Consider the following 17761-nt stretch of genomic DNA (forward strand, 5'->3'; position numbering starts at 1 on the left):
GATATGTAGCTTAAGACGATAACTAAAACCTGACCATTGGATTTTGGAACATGAAGGCCATGGGTGATCTTGACAATAACAGTATGGGTACAGTGGTGGGGCCAAAATTGCTTTGAGAAGATTTAAGAGAGTATGGGAAAAGAGGAATTAGAAAAAGGATATACAAACAGATCTCTCAGGGAGATTCATTACAAAGGGAGTGAGGAAATAGAAGAGTGGCTAGAAGGAGCAGTGGAGTCAGGACAGTTGTTGTTTTTTAAAGATGAATAAATTAGAGCATGCTTATTCATTGGTGGGGAAAATTTTTAATAGAGAAGAAAAACTGCTGGTGCAATGGGATAGGGGAGAACTTCTGGAACAATGTTCATATATAATTCAGAGGGAATGGAATTAACTAACCAAATACAGCATGAAAAGTACAATAACCAAAGGAATTTAATTAGGTGATTATGGTAGTTGAGGGCTTGTGGACATTCTCTGATTAATTCTTTTTTTTTTTTTTTTAGAGTGAAAATGGTGAGGGTGGAGATGGGGCAGGATAGAGAGGTTACTGGTCTGAAGAAAAAGAAGGAGTAAGACACTGAATGGGCCAGAAGTATGTACCAGGATTGCCAGGCAGCACTAACTCTCTAAGGGGGTCATGATTACAAATGTAAAGTGAGACTAAGTAAGCATGGCTATGTTTTCCTCCAGGTACACTAAAATATACAGATGTAAATGAATAAGAGTTAAATTTAGCCAGGGCTGGATACTCACACCGAGGTTCCTTTCTGCCCATGCAAAAAAATTAGGAGGGTTTCTGATATTCTGATCTTTCAAGATGTGGCTTTATTCTCACTTAAAAAAAACAATGCCCTTTTAAATTACTTTGTGTATATTGCTTCCAGTAGCTGGAAGGAACTGTATACATGGTGATTCCTCCATCTTCCCAACCAACAGAGTGAATGTGTCAAGTAATCAGCTAAAAACTCAGGGCATACTATGTGCCCACAAAAAAAAAAAAAAAAAAAAAAAGCAAAGCTAGCCAGGGTCAGACTACATGACCTCTGCCTTTTGGCAGAAGGTTTCAAACAAATGACCTAGCAAGCCTTCAAAACCCAAATTCATTTTGCACATTCAAAACTGTAACAGAGCCACCACATGGGTTGAGGGGCAAAAGCAGGTTTACAGTTGGGAGTATGCAAGACTGTCTATTCTTATATTAGTATTTATCTATTAAGCATTGTATTACTTGTATTATCTGTCTTACTATTTTGTATCTTTACTTACAATTTACCTTTTAGGTAACGGCTGGTAATCTAAGCAACAACCAACAGAAGTAGATACTTAAACCTACTTTTGCCCACCCTTGCATGTTAAAAATCTATTACATTTTATGCTTAATAGCAGTCCCCCAAATTATACTATGTGAAAATGTACATAGACCCCTTCAGTATAAAGTTTGTAGACAGCACATTTATGAATTAGTTTCTTCTAAGAGTTGAATCTACTGTGTGCACAAACAGGTAATCATTAAAAAAGAAGTTGAAAGTAAATTTCTTCTTGCAAGAAAAAACAGAAACAGGTAATGAATTGCATTCCACTGTGTGGAAGCAACTTCCCTTGTATTAGAGTGACCATCTATGACGGGTAGCCTCTGAGTTGGTCCCCAATGATCCCCACCTCCTGGTATTCAAGCCCTGTGTAATATCTCACCTTGAGTGCAGACTGGATGCAGTGACTTGATTCTAGCAAATGTGGAGAATGCAGCAGATGCAATGGGATGTCATCTCAGTTCTCTCTCTGACAAAGCCAGCAGCCATGCTGTGAGATGCCCTCTATGAAGAGGCCCACATGACATGGAACTGAGAGAGGCCTCTCTCTGGCCAAGAGCTGGCAAGGTATTGAGGTCCTCCTCAGTTCAACAGCCCACATGGAACTACACCCTGCCAGTAACTTGGAACTGGATTCTACCTCAACTGAGCCTATAAGTGAGATGCGGCTCATGATGACTCCCTGACTGCAGCTTCACAAAACTTTGGGACACAGGCACCAGCTAAGCCACACCTGAATTCCTGACCTATAAAAGCTATGAGACAATAAATGTTGTGTTAAGGCAGCTAAGTTTGGGGGTAATTTGTTACACAATAACAGATAAACAGACCTTCAAGTTTATCATAGTGAAGGGGCACTGTAAAAACTGTCACAGAATAATACACATAAACCAAGAGCTTTGGGCTGCAGGATAACTCTCCCTGTTATCCTTCTTTAGTAATACAAAAGAAAAGAGGAAAAACTTAGTCAGAAAACTGGTCAGACATCCTGAAAAGGCAAACTAGAATAGTCTCCATTTGCCCTTCCAAATAAACTACCCATGACTGGGGTGAATTAAAACCTTGCATTTTGCAAAACAGATTTTTCAGGAAGGGTTTTGAATGCAAAATTACTAAGTCCTAGACTTACCACGAATGGGATTTAACTCAAAAAGTAAGCCCTGTCTGGTGTGGCTCAGTGGATTGAGCGCGGGCCTGCGAACTACATGATCGCGGTTCGATTCCCAGTCAGGGCACATGCCTGGGTTGCAGGACAGTTCTCAGCAGGGGACTCATGAGAGGCAACCATACATTGATATTTCTCTTCTCTCCTTCCCTTCCCCTCTAAAAATAAATAAATAAAATCTTAAAAAAAAAGAAGTGTGTGCAACTGAAATTTGGGAGTGAAAAAATGAGTGTATTAGACAATGAAAAATGACAATTTAAGATATTAATAATATCAAACTACTTTTTATTTCACTAAAGTCTCACTTCATGTATATCTGATTACAATATAATGTTCTTATTTCGAACATACTCAGGCATTATGTGGTAGAAAGAACAAATGATTTGGCATTTAAGACCTAGGTTTGAGTCCTACTTTTACCACTTAACAAGCTTTATGACTTAGGGCCAAAATAAAATTCTGAGACTGTTTCTTTGGTTATAAAATGGTAATGTTACCACATAGCTCACAGTGTGGATCAAATGAGGTAACATAAGGGAAAGCCTTTATAAACTGTAATACCATGCAAATACAGATTTCATGGAAATTCTATTTTTGTACAAAAAAGATAAATGGCTTTAACGACTGTGCTAATGCTCCTCTTGGTTACTCATATTCTTGATTAAATTCTATTATTCAAACAGAAATATCTTTCCTACTACCAGCTTTCTCAAAGAGAAAGCTATGTACTTAACAATACGCATTTGAGTGCTAACCTTAAAAACCTAAACTTTTCATTACTTGGGATTTCTAAAAACCACTAAAAACGTATAAAGTAATAACACGTGCAGTTTTTATCACTAACTTTAGGTGTTACACCATGGACACTGAGAAAATATAAGATCACAGTTAAGACTATCCATGTATAATTTAAGGAGTAATCATTTTATATATAGTGTTCTCTCTCCCATACAACCAACACCCCAAGAAGAGACAGACAACACCCCAAAAAAGACAGATAAATATTTTATAATACTTGACACTTGTTTAGTATGTTACTGTTTGCAAAGCATTATCCTATCCATTTTCTCATTTAATTCATATCTGTCTGAAGTGTAGAAATTAAAATACTACAAGGGTAAATTGTGACCCCTAAGAAATGAAACTTTAAACTAATGATTGCCAATCAATCAAATTTTAATATCAATTATTCCACAAACTACTAGGGACTTCAAGAAAAAATCGTTATAATGTTCATCATTCAGCACATAAAATATTGGTTGGGGGAAAAATGAAAGAAGTACAACCCCAAAATAGGAAGTTTAAGACCTCTTACAGACAAATTCAACATGTGAATATCTTTAATTTATCTGGTGTTATGCTAGGTCCTGGTAATAGAGAGATAAGATAGTCTCTTATTCTCAAGGCATCCACAGCACAGAAAAGAAGCCGATATGTAAGCAAGTTACAAATATAACCTGTAACACATGATTGGTGTAACCATAAAAGTATCGACTGTTAAGTAACCATATAGTATTGACTTATGTAACCATAAACCATACAAACTCAAAGATACAACCAAGAGGAAGTACTGAAATTAGGAATGGAATGGGAGGTGATGCCTACACAGTGAGGATGAATAATTTGAAAGACTAGTATTAATTTGCCAGGTGAAAAAGGAAGGAAAAAAAAAAGACAAGGACTCTAGGTGGAAAGCACAACACATGCAAAAGAGACTTCTGAAGCGATGTGGTGTGTCTGAGAAATGCAATTTAGTATTATAACGATATGGTATGCACTTAGAAATACAAAACAAAGTTGAAGTTGTACTCTTTAATTCAGTCAGTCAACAAACATTTAAACAGCTATGAGGCACTGTACCAGGTAATTAACAAAGACACTGTCCCTTAAGGAAAAAAGAAAAGCCCACACTTGCAGAGCTTACCTTTTAGCATGGGCAGAAAGATAAAAAGCAATAAACATAATAAAAAAGTAATGTAGCCCTGGCTGGTGTGGCTCAGTGGATTGGGTGCCAGCCTGCAAACCAAGGGGTTGCTGGTTTGATTCCCAGTCCAGGGCACATGCCTGGGTTGTGGGCCAAGTCCCCAGTAGGGGTACACAAAAGACAACCACACATTGATGTTTCTCCTCTCTTTCTCCCTCCCTTGCCCTCCCTCAAAAAAAATAAATAAAATCTTTTAGAAAAAGCAATATAGAATATTAGAGCGCTATACATACTAATGGGAAAAATGTTTAATCGAAACATTTTTTTCCTTTGTCTTTATACTACAGGGTCTAGCAGAAGGAATACCTGATTGAGTCTGGTTGGTAGCATACATGAATGTCTTTCATGAGATGGACGATTTAAACATTTTACCTAAAATGTCATATGATGTGCTTAAGTGTGACATTGTTATGTTACAGAATTACATACTTATAATTTTGTAATAAAAAGGGGACATTATTAGTGCAGGATCCTGTATATACACTGTCACAAACTGGGGAAAGGGAGAAGTGCAGGAGAGAAAGAGGGAGGGACACTAAGATACAGACACCGCTCAGAAAGTTGCATGCTCCCAGAATCTCAGCAGTCCGAAACACAGGCAGCACTATTCTCTAACATACATTTTGTAAGTCCACAGCAGTGGTCTGGCTGTTAAAACGACAGCAGGTGCAACTAGTGGGCAAGGACTAAGGATACTAGGTTTTCTACAATACGTGGGACAACAGGCCAATGTTTCCAAAAAACTTTCCATTAGGCAGTCATGTAGGAAAGAAAACCATTTTTAATGATCCGAGCTTACAATTTAACTCCATTTTTTGCGTATAAACACAAAACATGTTCCATATCATTTTACTATACAATTTTCCAAGAATGTGACTCCCGTGTGAATAAAGTTGTACTTTGTCTTATTAGGAACTTAACCAAACATTGTTCATTTCAGAAAGTCACATTTAAAAAACCCACTTATTGTATATAAGTAACCATTACATCATAACTTTATCAGTGTGTAGTGTAGCAGTCATATTTATAGCCAAATTACATATATTTGCAAATATACCACTACTTTATTATTCTTTCTAGAAGAGCAGTACCTGTGTATTTACTTATTTAAATGATATATATTAGTTTCCTGCTCTTTCTTCCTTAATACAGCTGGGACATTATGCCAATTCTCAAAAAGTTACACGTGAGGATAGTTAAGTTATCTATGAATTTCACTCCAGGATAGACAAGTTGGTGCCACAAAATATGTTTCAAGAAAAGGGGGTTAAGTTTGGTACATTTGGGAACCACTAACTAAAACAGCTCATGTTCCAGTCTGCCAGGAGCCCCCCAAAACCTGTCTCCATCCTATAAATGATTTGAAACCAAAATGTGATTTTCCAATGTCTCCAAAACTCTCAGTACAAAAAAAAGGCTTCTTTTGGTTACTTTGACAATTTCATGAAATGCCAAATTCACAATTATTCATTTTCAAGCCCAGTGACACTTGATGTGTTTGTATTTGTCCCTAAAGAGATTAGGGCTGCCATAATCCGGTATATCAGAAATCAGCATTTACTAACTTTGATATCAGTATATTACTAACCTGTGCCTTAATTTCAAATCATATGTCCTCCTCTTTGTTTCTGGTGAGATAGTTAAACTCACAACAACCTAAATATTGCTGCCTAAATACTGTTACTTTGAAGAGTTCTGGTGCTACATAGTATTTCTCTGCTAGAGGGTTTATTCTACTATTAAACCAAAATAACTGCTACACAGTTCTTTCCTAATTTTGAAAATATCTGCCTCCCTCTGAAACAGTACAATAAGGACAATACCATCAACAAAGACTGATCTTTTCTTAAAGACAGCCATCATGGCTTTCTAATGTACTCCAAAATTCCTACTTGCCTCCAAAAGGAAGAAAAAATAGAACAAAATGCCCAAGTACTACTTAAAACCCAAGACTTTGGGTTGTTTTCTTTTCTTTTAGTTCTTGTATTCTGGTAAACTTTTGGTCCCATTAGAACTCAATCAGATTCTCATTCAATTATTTTAAACCCATCACACAGTACTGTAACTATTTTTATCCTTAAAATTTTTAAATCATGAATTCACTCTTTGGTGTTTCTAGAGGCTCACAGCATCCTCTCTCCACCCCTATTAATAAAGCCCTGCTTTTCTGTAGTGTCTAGCAACTTAGACAAGTTTATAAAATGGCACTTCACAGTCGGCTGGGTCCCATCAGTATGGAAGTAATATGCTTATGACAATCAGGATGCCTGGAGTATAATCTGCTTTAGTTTCACAAACATGATCATGAAAATACTTATCTTCTCGGGTAAGAGGCAACCCTGACCTCTCAATAAACAACTGACTGAAAATCAGGCTTTACATGTTAAGAGAACATATTTTAAAATAAATAATAAATAAATCAGTGCTCATCAAGTCTGAAAATAAAATTCTAAAGTGTAAGGCTGTGCACACAACTTTTCTTTTAATTTAGGTGTTTGGCAATCTGACTCTGACACTTTATATAATGGCACATGACAGTGGGCAATTCAACCTCTTTGGTTGTTTTCCCCAATTAAAAAACAAATGACAAGAATGAACTACAGATTATCTGCAGGTTTCTTCCAGGCAAAGATTCCATAATTTTACACCCCCACAAAAAGGGATTGTAACAATAGAAAACCCAGGCACAACTAGATTAAAAGGGACATGAAGAGTAGCCTTTACTTCACCTGTAGTGAGTTTTTATTTTATTTACTATGATTTTCTATTTTAATTGTTCAAGTACAGTTTTCTGCTTTTTATAGTAGTGAGTTTTTAAAGTAATGAAATATTACTATAGTCCTTATATAATATCAACAGTTGTTATGAACGTACTTTGGGTGGTCACAAGAACTGAAAGTAATTTAGTATTCATGCTTCTTTCTAATCAGGTACAACAGACACTGTTTATCCTTTTAAGGTATGGTATAAACCATAAATAGTCCTATGCATCTAGGTAACATCTAAGCCCCCCCCCCACTATTAAATTCTATTTGTTCACTCTTCAGTGTAGACAGGAATGTCTGAAGACTGAAGGCCAAGAAGACATCCCCCCAGACAGAGTAAATAAACTAAATAAGAGTGTATGGTACAAAACAGCATAACCTGAAAGTCTAAGAGAGCAAAAATCTCTAGGGCATAAGAGTGAGAATGGCGGTAAGGAGTTTTATGAAGATTGACATATTCTCTGGGTTGGCTGGGGTTCATTTAAATGCCTCCAAAAATAATAAGCAACTTCAGGGAACCCACTAGGATGTATTCAAATTCCTGTGTCTCAATGAGTGAGGCTTCTCAGACGCATGTGGTGTTGTCCTGAACCATAAGAATAGTTTAAATTATTATTCAAGATTGCAATCATGTAATGACTTGGAAATTCTGGGTACCATCTCTCACAGTATACCTCAGTAGTATTGTCCAGACAGGCTAACTGTCTGCTGATTTTAAAAAGGCCTTATTTGCTTCAGATTCTTAGAGGCATTCAACATCCTTGCCTCGGAGCTATCCATGGTGCTTGACTCAGAGTCAGCCCACCACTTTCAGCAAGTGGTGCATTAGCTTTCCTATCATAATACCATTCAGGAGCTGTCTGATCCATCACCCACACTGTGGCCTGTGACAATCATGCCAATAATTATGAGCCACTTGTGACCTCCATCTAGTCCACTCCACCTGTGCCCTTCCTTTGTCCCAGCTTGGGTCTGCAGCTAACCTAGCTCTGCCCCCCAGGTCTGCTACACCGTCAGCTACACAAAGCCCTTTCTGTAGATATAGTACACCTTTTGGAAGATCACTAACATACTCTGGGCAACAGATCATGGTTCTTCAGATCCAAGAATCCCACATAATATCTTATATGAGTTTGAAAATGATTTTAAATGGCTTTAACATTTTGACATGTATGATTTTGTGACTGACTTTAGGACGAGTAAAGAATAGGAATTGTAAACTCAAAATTGATGTGTGGGTTTCAGGGAATCCCTGAACCTCTTGAAAATGTGTGATTCCTTGGGCGGATGTATGTTTTTCTGGGAAAGAGGACGTTGAGACTGTTACCCTTAAAAGGTTAAGAAACTGATAAATATGCAGATAACTTCCAAATAATGATCACCCCAGTTTCAAGCACTAGACCTTTGTATCTGTGGTATAACAAATATACTGGGTTTTTGTCCCAGTTCTTGGCATAGATCTCATAAAATTATTTTAATTTCCTGACTCATATGAATGTCTTTGGTTACTCAGAAGGAGCCCCTTTTGAGCACATGAGCTAATGCTAATGAATGATTATGCTGAGGCCCCAAGATAGTGTCAGGATGGAACTCATTACCAGAAAGACCTAGCAATTACAGGGTTGGAACTTTCAATCTCACCCACCAACCTCTGGGAAGGGGAAGAGTGAGGGTCTGCAGAAAAAAGTTCTATATAAATTCCTGAGTAAAATTTGATGAGCTTCCAGGTTGGTGAACGCATCCACATGCCAGGAGGGTGGCAGACCCCAGTTTCACAGGAACAAGAGTTCCAACACTTGGGACCCTTACAGACCTTGCCCTATGTATTTGTACTGTTCATCTGTACCCTTTATAATAAACTAGTAAACAGAAGTAAATGTTTTCCTGAGCTTTGTGAACTATGGTGACAAATGACTGACTCTCAGGAGGGACTTTGGGAACCTCTGATTTTAGCTGGTCAGTCAGTGGTACATGTTGGGAACAAGAAAAATAGTCTCAGCCCCAAGGAGCCTGCGTCCCTAGCAAACATCCTGTAAGTTGATTGCCATCTGTTTAGTTTCAAAATTTTCCTTTCAGTTGAGTCAGACCCCACCCTGTTTCCGAGCGCCGGCTCTGTAAGCCAATAGCTAACTGCCACATCTGCTTCTGTGCAACGTTTGCTTGCTTGCCTCTATATAAGGACTTAGCTGTAAGAGCTGGGCGCGACTCTCATTTGCAGCCCTTGTGGGCACTGTGTCTCTGGACACTCTGAGAGTTCGACTCTGCGCAGGTTAAACTTGGCCAATAAAGTAACATCTTTGAAACCCTGAAGTCTCCGACATTTGTTCTCCCGGGTGGTGGATGCAACAGTACAGAAGAACAACCTGTACTTGCAACTGGTGTCTGAAACGGGAGCAGTCTTGTAGGACTGAACCTTTAACCTGGGGGTCTGACACGACCTCCAGGTAGATCGGGTCAGAATTGAGTTAAATTGATTTATGGGAACTAGTATAAAGGACACATGGACAAAGCTGGAGGGGGGTGGAAATGGGAGGGAGGTGGGGAGCACTGGGGGGTGGGCTGGGATGGGAGTAGGGGACAGAAAACTGTACTTGAACAACAATTAAATAAATTTAAACAAACAAACAAAACGAAGTGAGTTAAATTGTAGAACACCTGGCTGGTGTCCACAGAAAATTCAAGAATTGCTTGGTTGTACTGAAAACACTCCAGAATATGCAACTGTTTATTGGACAACTCTAAATGGATGTCCAGAAAACACTTCCAACTCGGCATGTCTAAAATAAAATTCATTTTTCCTCCTTACTACCCTAACACATTCCTTTCCTAACTCTTACATCTCAGTAGATACCACCTAGCTGTAAAGGTAAAAACCCTGTGAATCACCCTTGATCTTGATTATGACACTTTTATTTTCCTCATTCCCCGAATCCAGTCAGTCACCCCTTACAACTTTTCAAAGACAAATAAATTCTTAAAACACTCCTAAAACAAAAGAATCAGGTTTTCTATGATCCTTTTCCAGGTGGTAAAGATCTCCAAATATTAACAGATCCCAGAGGCTAGAAATTCTTCCCAATAGACCACAACTTTATATTTTCACAGAAAGCATGCCAAGCTCATCAGTCCCTCTGGTCCTGTATTAGGAACATACTAGAGGGTATTCTAGTATATTCATACTAGAGGACAAATACTAGTATATTCTAGTATAATTATAGTAGAGGATAAAAGTATTGTGCATATACTACAGGATAAAGCTAATTCCTGATTCTTCTGATGGAAGAATCCTCATTTATGGAATCAGGTCAAAACAGTTTCCTTTATCAAAGAGATAAGTGGAGGCTGTTTCTGAAAAACAGCTCTTACGTTGAGACACCTCTTATTCCTATCTAAATGGTTCCAATGATCACAGTAACACTGTTCAATGAAGGCAGCTATTCTCCAATTTCCAAAAAGTAACAAATTTTCCTTTGTCAGTAATTCCTTACCTTTACCCAGAAGCCAGCATGACGGATGGCACTGCAAAACAACTGCCAACTCAGACATCAAAAAGATATAAGTCAAAATTGCTGAAATTCCTGGCCCATGACACTATTTTAAAATTCTTAATGAGGATACAGGAAGGCTAGATCTCCAAGTGCAATCGAAGGGACCCAAGATGAAGATACGCCTAATTCTCTTGAGCACTCATTTTCTGAATTCAGGTAGCAATCTTTCCTTAAAGAGACAGCAAGACGTCTGGAAACAATGGACATTAAGCATCTCCCATTCTTCACACATTGCCAATAAAGATTAGGAAATTCATACCATCTCCAGATATACCCAGTGCTTATTGGTGTTTTGTAAACTAATGGCAAACTTTAAAATATGCTGACCATATACTACTTTGCATTTATTACTAAAAATCAAGAGAAGCCAAATTTGTGCATATAAAATAGCTGGGCTTAAAATCTCTCAGAAAATTTTTTTCCTAAGTATTGTCAGTTGTCCATGTAAGACAGCAAATCAATATGCAACATGAGACCAACAAAATACTTATAGACATTAGGAACAGAACAAAATCAAGGAATATCCAAACATGGAATACACGATACAGTTCTAATAGCTGCTTGTCAAAAAGGTGTAACAGTATACCGGGGAAAGATTGTAAAGATGACAATTACAATTAATAAGTGCCTCAGCTGTCTTTATCAGCTACACTCTGATTCAAAAGCATTTTATTACCTTGCCTCTCTCAAATAATTACAAAGTGACCAAAGCAAAATGCAATCATCCTTTTAACAAGGTCTTTTAACAATGCACATAAAGCATGTATTTTCATTTTAAGTCCAATTATCAATCTTTTAAATTAAAAATATGTCATGCTTTTGGTGTTATGTCTAAGAATTCTTCACCAAACCTAAGGTTCTGCAGATTTTCTCCTGTTTTTTTTTCCTTTAAAGTTATATTTATTTTTACAATTAAATCTATGATCCATTTTGAGTTAGTTTTTGCACGAAGTGTGAAGTTCAGATCAAAGTTAATTTTTTAACCTATGGTTAAGAGGATAGAAAGATAAGCTACAGGCTGGGAGAAAAATATTTGCAAAGCATTTGACAAAGGACTCTTACCTAGAATATGTAGAGAGCTTTCAAAATTCAACAGGCAAAAAAAGTCCAGTTATAAACTGGACAAAAAGACATGAAGAAATATTTCACTGAAATATTTCATTCATATTTCAATAGACTACAGATGGCAAATAAATAATGAAAATACTTTTTACACTACTAATTATTATGGAAATGTAAATTAAGACCATGATAAAAAATTACTACACATCTATTAAAACTGCTAAAATAAAAAATGACAATATCAAATGTTGGTGAGGGTGCAAAGAAACTGGATCTCTTATACATTAAAGGTGGGAATATAAAATGGTATAGCTACTCTAAAAAAACTTGCTGGTTTAAGAACTAAACCATACAATTTAGCAATTGCACTCCTGGCCATTTATCTCAGAGATACCAAAAGTTATGTCCACACAAAAACCTGTGTATGACCATTCACAGCAGGTTGTAATAGGCCAAAACTGTAAACAACCAAAATGTTATTGTGCGCTGGTCTCATCCTATCAATAAGAGATGCCGGGGTTGAATGGGCCTTTGTGGTACTTCTCGTGTTTGCAAGATGCTCTTCGGCAATAACCATCAGAAAGCTACCCAAGGGTTTATTCCTTGCAGGACCAGGGGTGAGGGAATGGGAAGCACAGTGCACGTGGGGCCTGGAGTTCTGCTTTTATTGAGGAGGAGGCTGGGAGCCTAGGGTTTCACTGGCTCACTCTTTATTGGTGAATTTAAAACACAAAAGCCAGAATTTGAATCTTGGGAAGAATGAAAACAAATGACCCAAAGGGCCTACTATTGAAATCAACCAAAATCTCTAAAACAAAGGCACCTCAGAGTAGGGAGATGGCCTGGCTCTTTATAGAGTCTGGTGGCTGGCAATGTTTTTTGGAGATAGCCATCCCTGAAGTGAATGCTTCTTAGATGTGGATGCCTCACCAACGAAAACTGAAGTCAGGCACTTACATTACAAAAGAAAAAAAACTGTCAAACTTTACAGTACAAAGGTCTAAGAGCTGAATGGCCAAACAAATCACAGGACATTCATGCTATGAAATACTACTTAGCAATAAAAAGGAACAAACTACTGATACACACAACAACTTGGGTGAATCTCAAGAGTATTATGTTGAGTGACAAAGCCAAACTCAAAAAGTCATATACTGTATAAGTCTATTTATGTACCACCATAAAAAGTGACAACATGATAGACATAAAGAGATTAGTGGTTGCCAGGGATTAGACAGTAGGGGAGAGGGAGTAGAAAGGTGTGACTATGAAGAGGTTGCATGATCTTTGGGATGACAGACTAGTTGTGCATCTTGATGGTGGTGGGGGTTACACAAATATACACACATGATAAAACAATACAGAGCTATACACATGCTTTTATCAATATCAATTTCCTGGCTTCAAAATATACTACAGTTATACAAAATATAAGCAATGGGGGAAACTGAGTGAAGTGTACACAGGAATCTACACCATCTTTGCAACTTTCCTGTGAATCTATAATTATTTCAAAATGAAACGTTTTTTAAAAATGCAATTAATATTACATCATCCAAAAGTTTGAGAAACATGAGAGAACTTATAAATTTGTTGTAAAGGGCCAAGTGAATCCAAAGAGCAATATAAATGATCATGGTGCAGCCTAGAAAGAGCTGGAGATTTTGTTCAATTCTCTAAAACAGACAGTTCAAACATTTATTGAGTACCCAGTATATAAAACCTGGTGCCATAAATAGTCGTGGGATTAAGAAAGAGAAATTAGCCCTGGCTGGTGTAGCTCAGTAGATTGAACGCAGGCGTGCGAACCACACAATTGCGGTTCGATTCCCAGTCAGGGCACATGCCTGGGTTGCAGGCCAGTTCCCAGCAGAGGACTCACAAGAGACAACCATACATTGATATATCTCTCCTTCCCTTCCCCTCTAAAGATAAATAAATAAACTCTTTTTAAAAAGTTCCCTTCCATACTTCATTTAAAAAAAAAGAAAGAGAAATTAATCTACTAAGAAGATAAGATAGAATAACCATTAAAAGCATAAAGGGCCCTGGCTGGTGTAACTCAGTGGATTGAGCATGGGCCTGTAAAGCAAAGGGTCGCTGGTTCAATTCCCAGTCAGGGGACATGCCTGGGTTGTAGGCCAGGTCCCCAGTAGGGGACACATGAGGGGCAAGCACACATTGATGTTTCTCCCCCACCCTTTCTCCTTCCCTTCCCCCCTTTCTAAAAATAAATAAATAAAATATTTTTTAAAAAAGCATAGAGGCCTCTGCAAAAGCAGTTCCCATTTGCCTGGAATACTCTTCCACTTTTCTGGTTTGTTCTTACTCATCCTTGAACTCTCAGCTCATTGTCACCTCTTCGGGAAATCTCCCTAACTCTTCTCATTGCCCTCCACATTAAATCAGATTTCCCTACCACATGCTTATAACAGCATCCTGTATTTTTCATTCATATACTAACCTCCACTCGCAAACAAAGAACTGTGTGACAACTTGGTATCTACTCCCCCCAACCCACCCCATTAGGCTAAAATCTCCAAAAGGGCAAAAACAGGTCTCTGTAGCTTGCCACTGTAATCCCAAGCCAACACAATGCCTGGTAAATGACAAAAGCTCAAAGTATATCACATGAATAAATCTATACAAAGCTGTAATTTATATGTAGAGATGATTAAACAGACAGTAAGTTACTGGGATTTAGAAGAACCCTAGATCACTTCATCTTGAGCAAGCTAGTTTATATGAAATAGAAGGTTTATGTAGAAGGATAAAAGCAATCTTATACTCAAAGCTGAAAATGAAATGTCAGCCCTTCGGCAATAAAAACCCACTAAAAATTGAAGCAGGGGCGTGACACATCCAATGAGTTCTACAGGAAAATTAATGTGAAGAATGAACTTGAACTGAGAGGGTAAGACATTAGAGGCAGTAAAAATACTTGAGAGGTCAACGTATGAATGCAGGCACAAAATGTTAAGGCCCTGAATGAGAGAGTGACCATGGGAACAGACAGATGTGAGAAATACTAAGAATAAAGAGCCAATAGAACTTAAGAACTAATCAGACATAGAGGCATAAAAGAGGAAAGAGTCTATGACAACTCAAGGAGTTTACAGTGAATAATCAGTTAAAGACAGTACCATTAATAAAAATAGGAAGTCATGACCAAGTCCTTTTAGGAGATGAACTGTGCTTTATTGGAAGCCATGGATAACATCCACACAACTGAAGACGTGAGACCAAATGGAGAAAAGTCAAGGTTGGTAATGTACACTTGTGAGCTGATGATCACAGTTAAGGTTACAAGGATGATGAGTAAGATCTCAGTAAGATCTTTCAGAGAGGAGAAGGTAAAAAGGGCTTTGAGTAAAATCCTTTAAAACAACATGATTTGCCCCTTGCTTAAATTATATTTATCAAACTATAGAGTCACTCAGACAGTGAGCTCCGTTGAGGGCATACCCTTGCATTCTCTATAGTATACATTACAGGGTACTGTACCTAACTGGTGCACAGTAAGTAGTCCATTAAAGGAATCAGTTATTTTCAAGATACATGCTGATTAATATTTCCTGTTCCACCTTACTTTGTATTTCAAAAACTTGAAAGGAATGTACTTCACTTTAAATTAGTATAATCAGTGACTTTAGACCATTTAAGTCATTTATCCAAAGATATGACTTCCCAAAGCTGTAGGACTAAAGAACAGAGAAACCAGACTTGGGGACTGTGAAAATCTTTTTAAAAAAGTCCCCAATGAGACTAGGGCTAAAGCAAATCTCCACTAGAAGTAGGGAATACTCTTCAATAAGTTTCTGAATAAAAGTTATCAAATATTTACTGAGGAAGTGAAGTAAATCAAAATTCTCAATCGTATGTACTATACAAGTTGACAATGTACAAAAAGTAAATAAGCTTCAGGTGAAATGAAAGATAAACAAGATAATAAAAGGGAACTGAGAACAGTGGAGATGCATACTCTCCTAAAAACATATGTAAGAAAAGTCACTGGCCTGCTCTCCCACAAAACATTCCTGGATATTGCAGTCAAAGGTGGAGTAATGGGCTAATCTGATTCAACATTTAGATGAACAGTATTTCCCAGATGCAGTTTGAAAATAAGACAAAGGACTACTAAAACGGATTAGGGGAGAAAGTTGTTAACAGCCTGCCCCCCCCCCAAATAAATGACCAAGGCTGCAATATGCCATAACGCTCTAATCCTGAATCATAAGCAAATGTCTGTTCTAGGTGCTTCCTGATAGCTGAGTGTATTTGTGGGAGAAGCCAGGGAAGAGAAAAGAAACCAGTTGGAGTGACAGACTCTAGGAACCTGACAAGTCATCTACAATCCAATTACCCTCTTAATATCTGAGTGCCTTCCACAACAAGTCTAAAAGACGGTCAACCGGTGTACGCCTGCGTGTCTCCAGCAATAGCAGAGAGACTATGGATAAAGCGACCATTCAGAATTAGTCGGATCTAATTTGTTGCAGAATCTTTCGAAGTTATCGCAAAGTAACTTTCACCTCTGGTCCTGGATCTCTCAAGAGCAACATAATGAAGCTGTGTTTTGCTTTTGTTTTTGTTCAAGCTTAACAACAACTAGGTATTACTTCCTGGCGTGTCAGTATGTTCTCTGCTTTCAATAATAGGAAAATTGGATTTTTCCTCCCAAGATCTCCCCTTAAAGGCAAAAGGAATGCCAAGCACAATTTCCTTTAGATTCAGGGCTGCAACCTCCCCAATAGAGAAAAGGGTCTTAACTAACTACACACACTAGATGTTGTAACTGATATGTAATCTCCATTGCCAAGAAAGAAGCTGCTCCAGCCAGTGTCCGAGTGCTGGGACGCGATAGAAGCCACACAGACCTGGCCTGGCAGCTCTGAGGCTGTGGAAAACAAGAAGCCCGAATCCCTTCTTGCCAAAGCCGCGAGGGGCAGGGTACGCGCTCCTTCCCAGGCCACCGGCAAGCCCCGCGCCTCACGGGACAGAGCCCTCAGCCCCGGAGGATTGGCATTGCTGAGAGGAAAGCCCAGTGAAGCGCCTGGCAAATCCCAAACCAGTTGGCCGTTCGCCCAACCACCCGGCCTGCGGGATGTGTACTGAGAACCGGCACCGGTGGGAGCTCCGCGAGTAGACGGCTGTGGCCCGGCCCGCGTTCCGTCTACCACACTCGCCCACCCTCTTTTATTCCCCAGCCCAAAGCTGAGCCGCGGGTGACCCTAGGCGGTAATGCCCCAAAGGCACACCGCGTTTGGGGTAAATGCTGCGGGCCGGGCCCGAGCTCCCAGGCTGGCGGCTGCAGCAGGTCACTCACCGAGAGGACGCTCATGCGGATTGGGGTCTCCAACAGGCACGCCATCTTGAGCCTTCCCACCCGGCTGCGGCGGACGCCGGTGCGGGGGCCGGCACTTTCGACAGCAAACTCTGGGCCAACAATAGACACCTCTACAGAAAGTCAGGCGGGTAGAGGACGACAGATCACGCTCTAGACACCGCCGAAATACCGCCAGAGCCCGCGGAAAGGAGAACAATGGAAGACCGCGCCTGGGGCCTCCTTACGAATCGTCGGCTAATAAACAGCAACTACTCTCAGCCTTGGTTAGAGGTGGGAGCGGACAGCAGTTCCGCATGCGCAAAGAAGAGCTGCCGGCCCCACCTGCCGCTCACTGTGGGCGGAGCCTCAGGGGCGGAGCCTCACTCCGCCTCTACTAGCTTCAAGACTGATTCGTAGCAATTTTGAGTTCGCATATTCGTATTCCGAAAAACTGGTGTGTGGAGCCACACATATAATTTGGAGTTCATTTGCACATTTTTCTACTTCTTTGCACGAAACTTGTAGCTTCATTATCTCCGTTTTACCAATGGAGGAACCGCGATCTCAGTACAGTCTTCTGCCACGAATAAGAGTATTG

The 17761-nt window shown here is 39.1% G+C and overlaps 1 protein-coding gene across 3 annotated transcripts in view; it reads right to left on the bottom strand.

Moving 5' to 3' along the window:
• Nucleotides 1-17462, bottom strand: part of ARMC8 (armadillo repeat containing 8) — a 101166-nt gene extending 83704 nt beyond the window's left edge. For all 3 annotated transcript variants that reach the window (XM_037061202.1, XM_037061204.1, XM_037061201.1), the window contains exon 1: nt 17164-17462. Coding sequence is in view for 2 of the 3 variants with exons in the window: in XM_037061204.1 (XP_036917099.1) it covers nt 17164-17208 (45 nt within the window). In the remaining variant the exon portion in view is untranslated. The remainder of the gene's footprint in view (nt 1-17163) is intronic.
• Between the last annotated feature and the right edge of the window lie 299 nt (nt 17463-17761).

The sequence above is a fragment of the Sturnira hondurensis genome, unplaced genomic scaffold (genome assembly GCF_014824575.4).
Source record: "Sturnira hondurensis isolate 20B ecotype Veracruz unplaced genomic scaffold, ASM1482457v3 Scaffold0013299, whole genome shotgun sequence".
NCBI classification, from domain to species: domain Eukaryota; kingdom Metazoa; phylum Chordata; class Mammalia; order Chiroptera; family Phyllostomidae; genus Sturnira; species Sturnira hondurensis.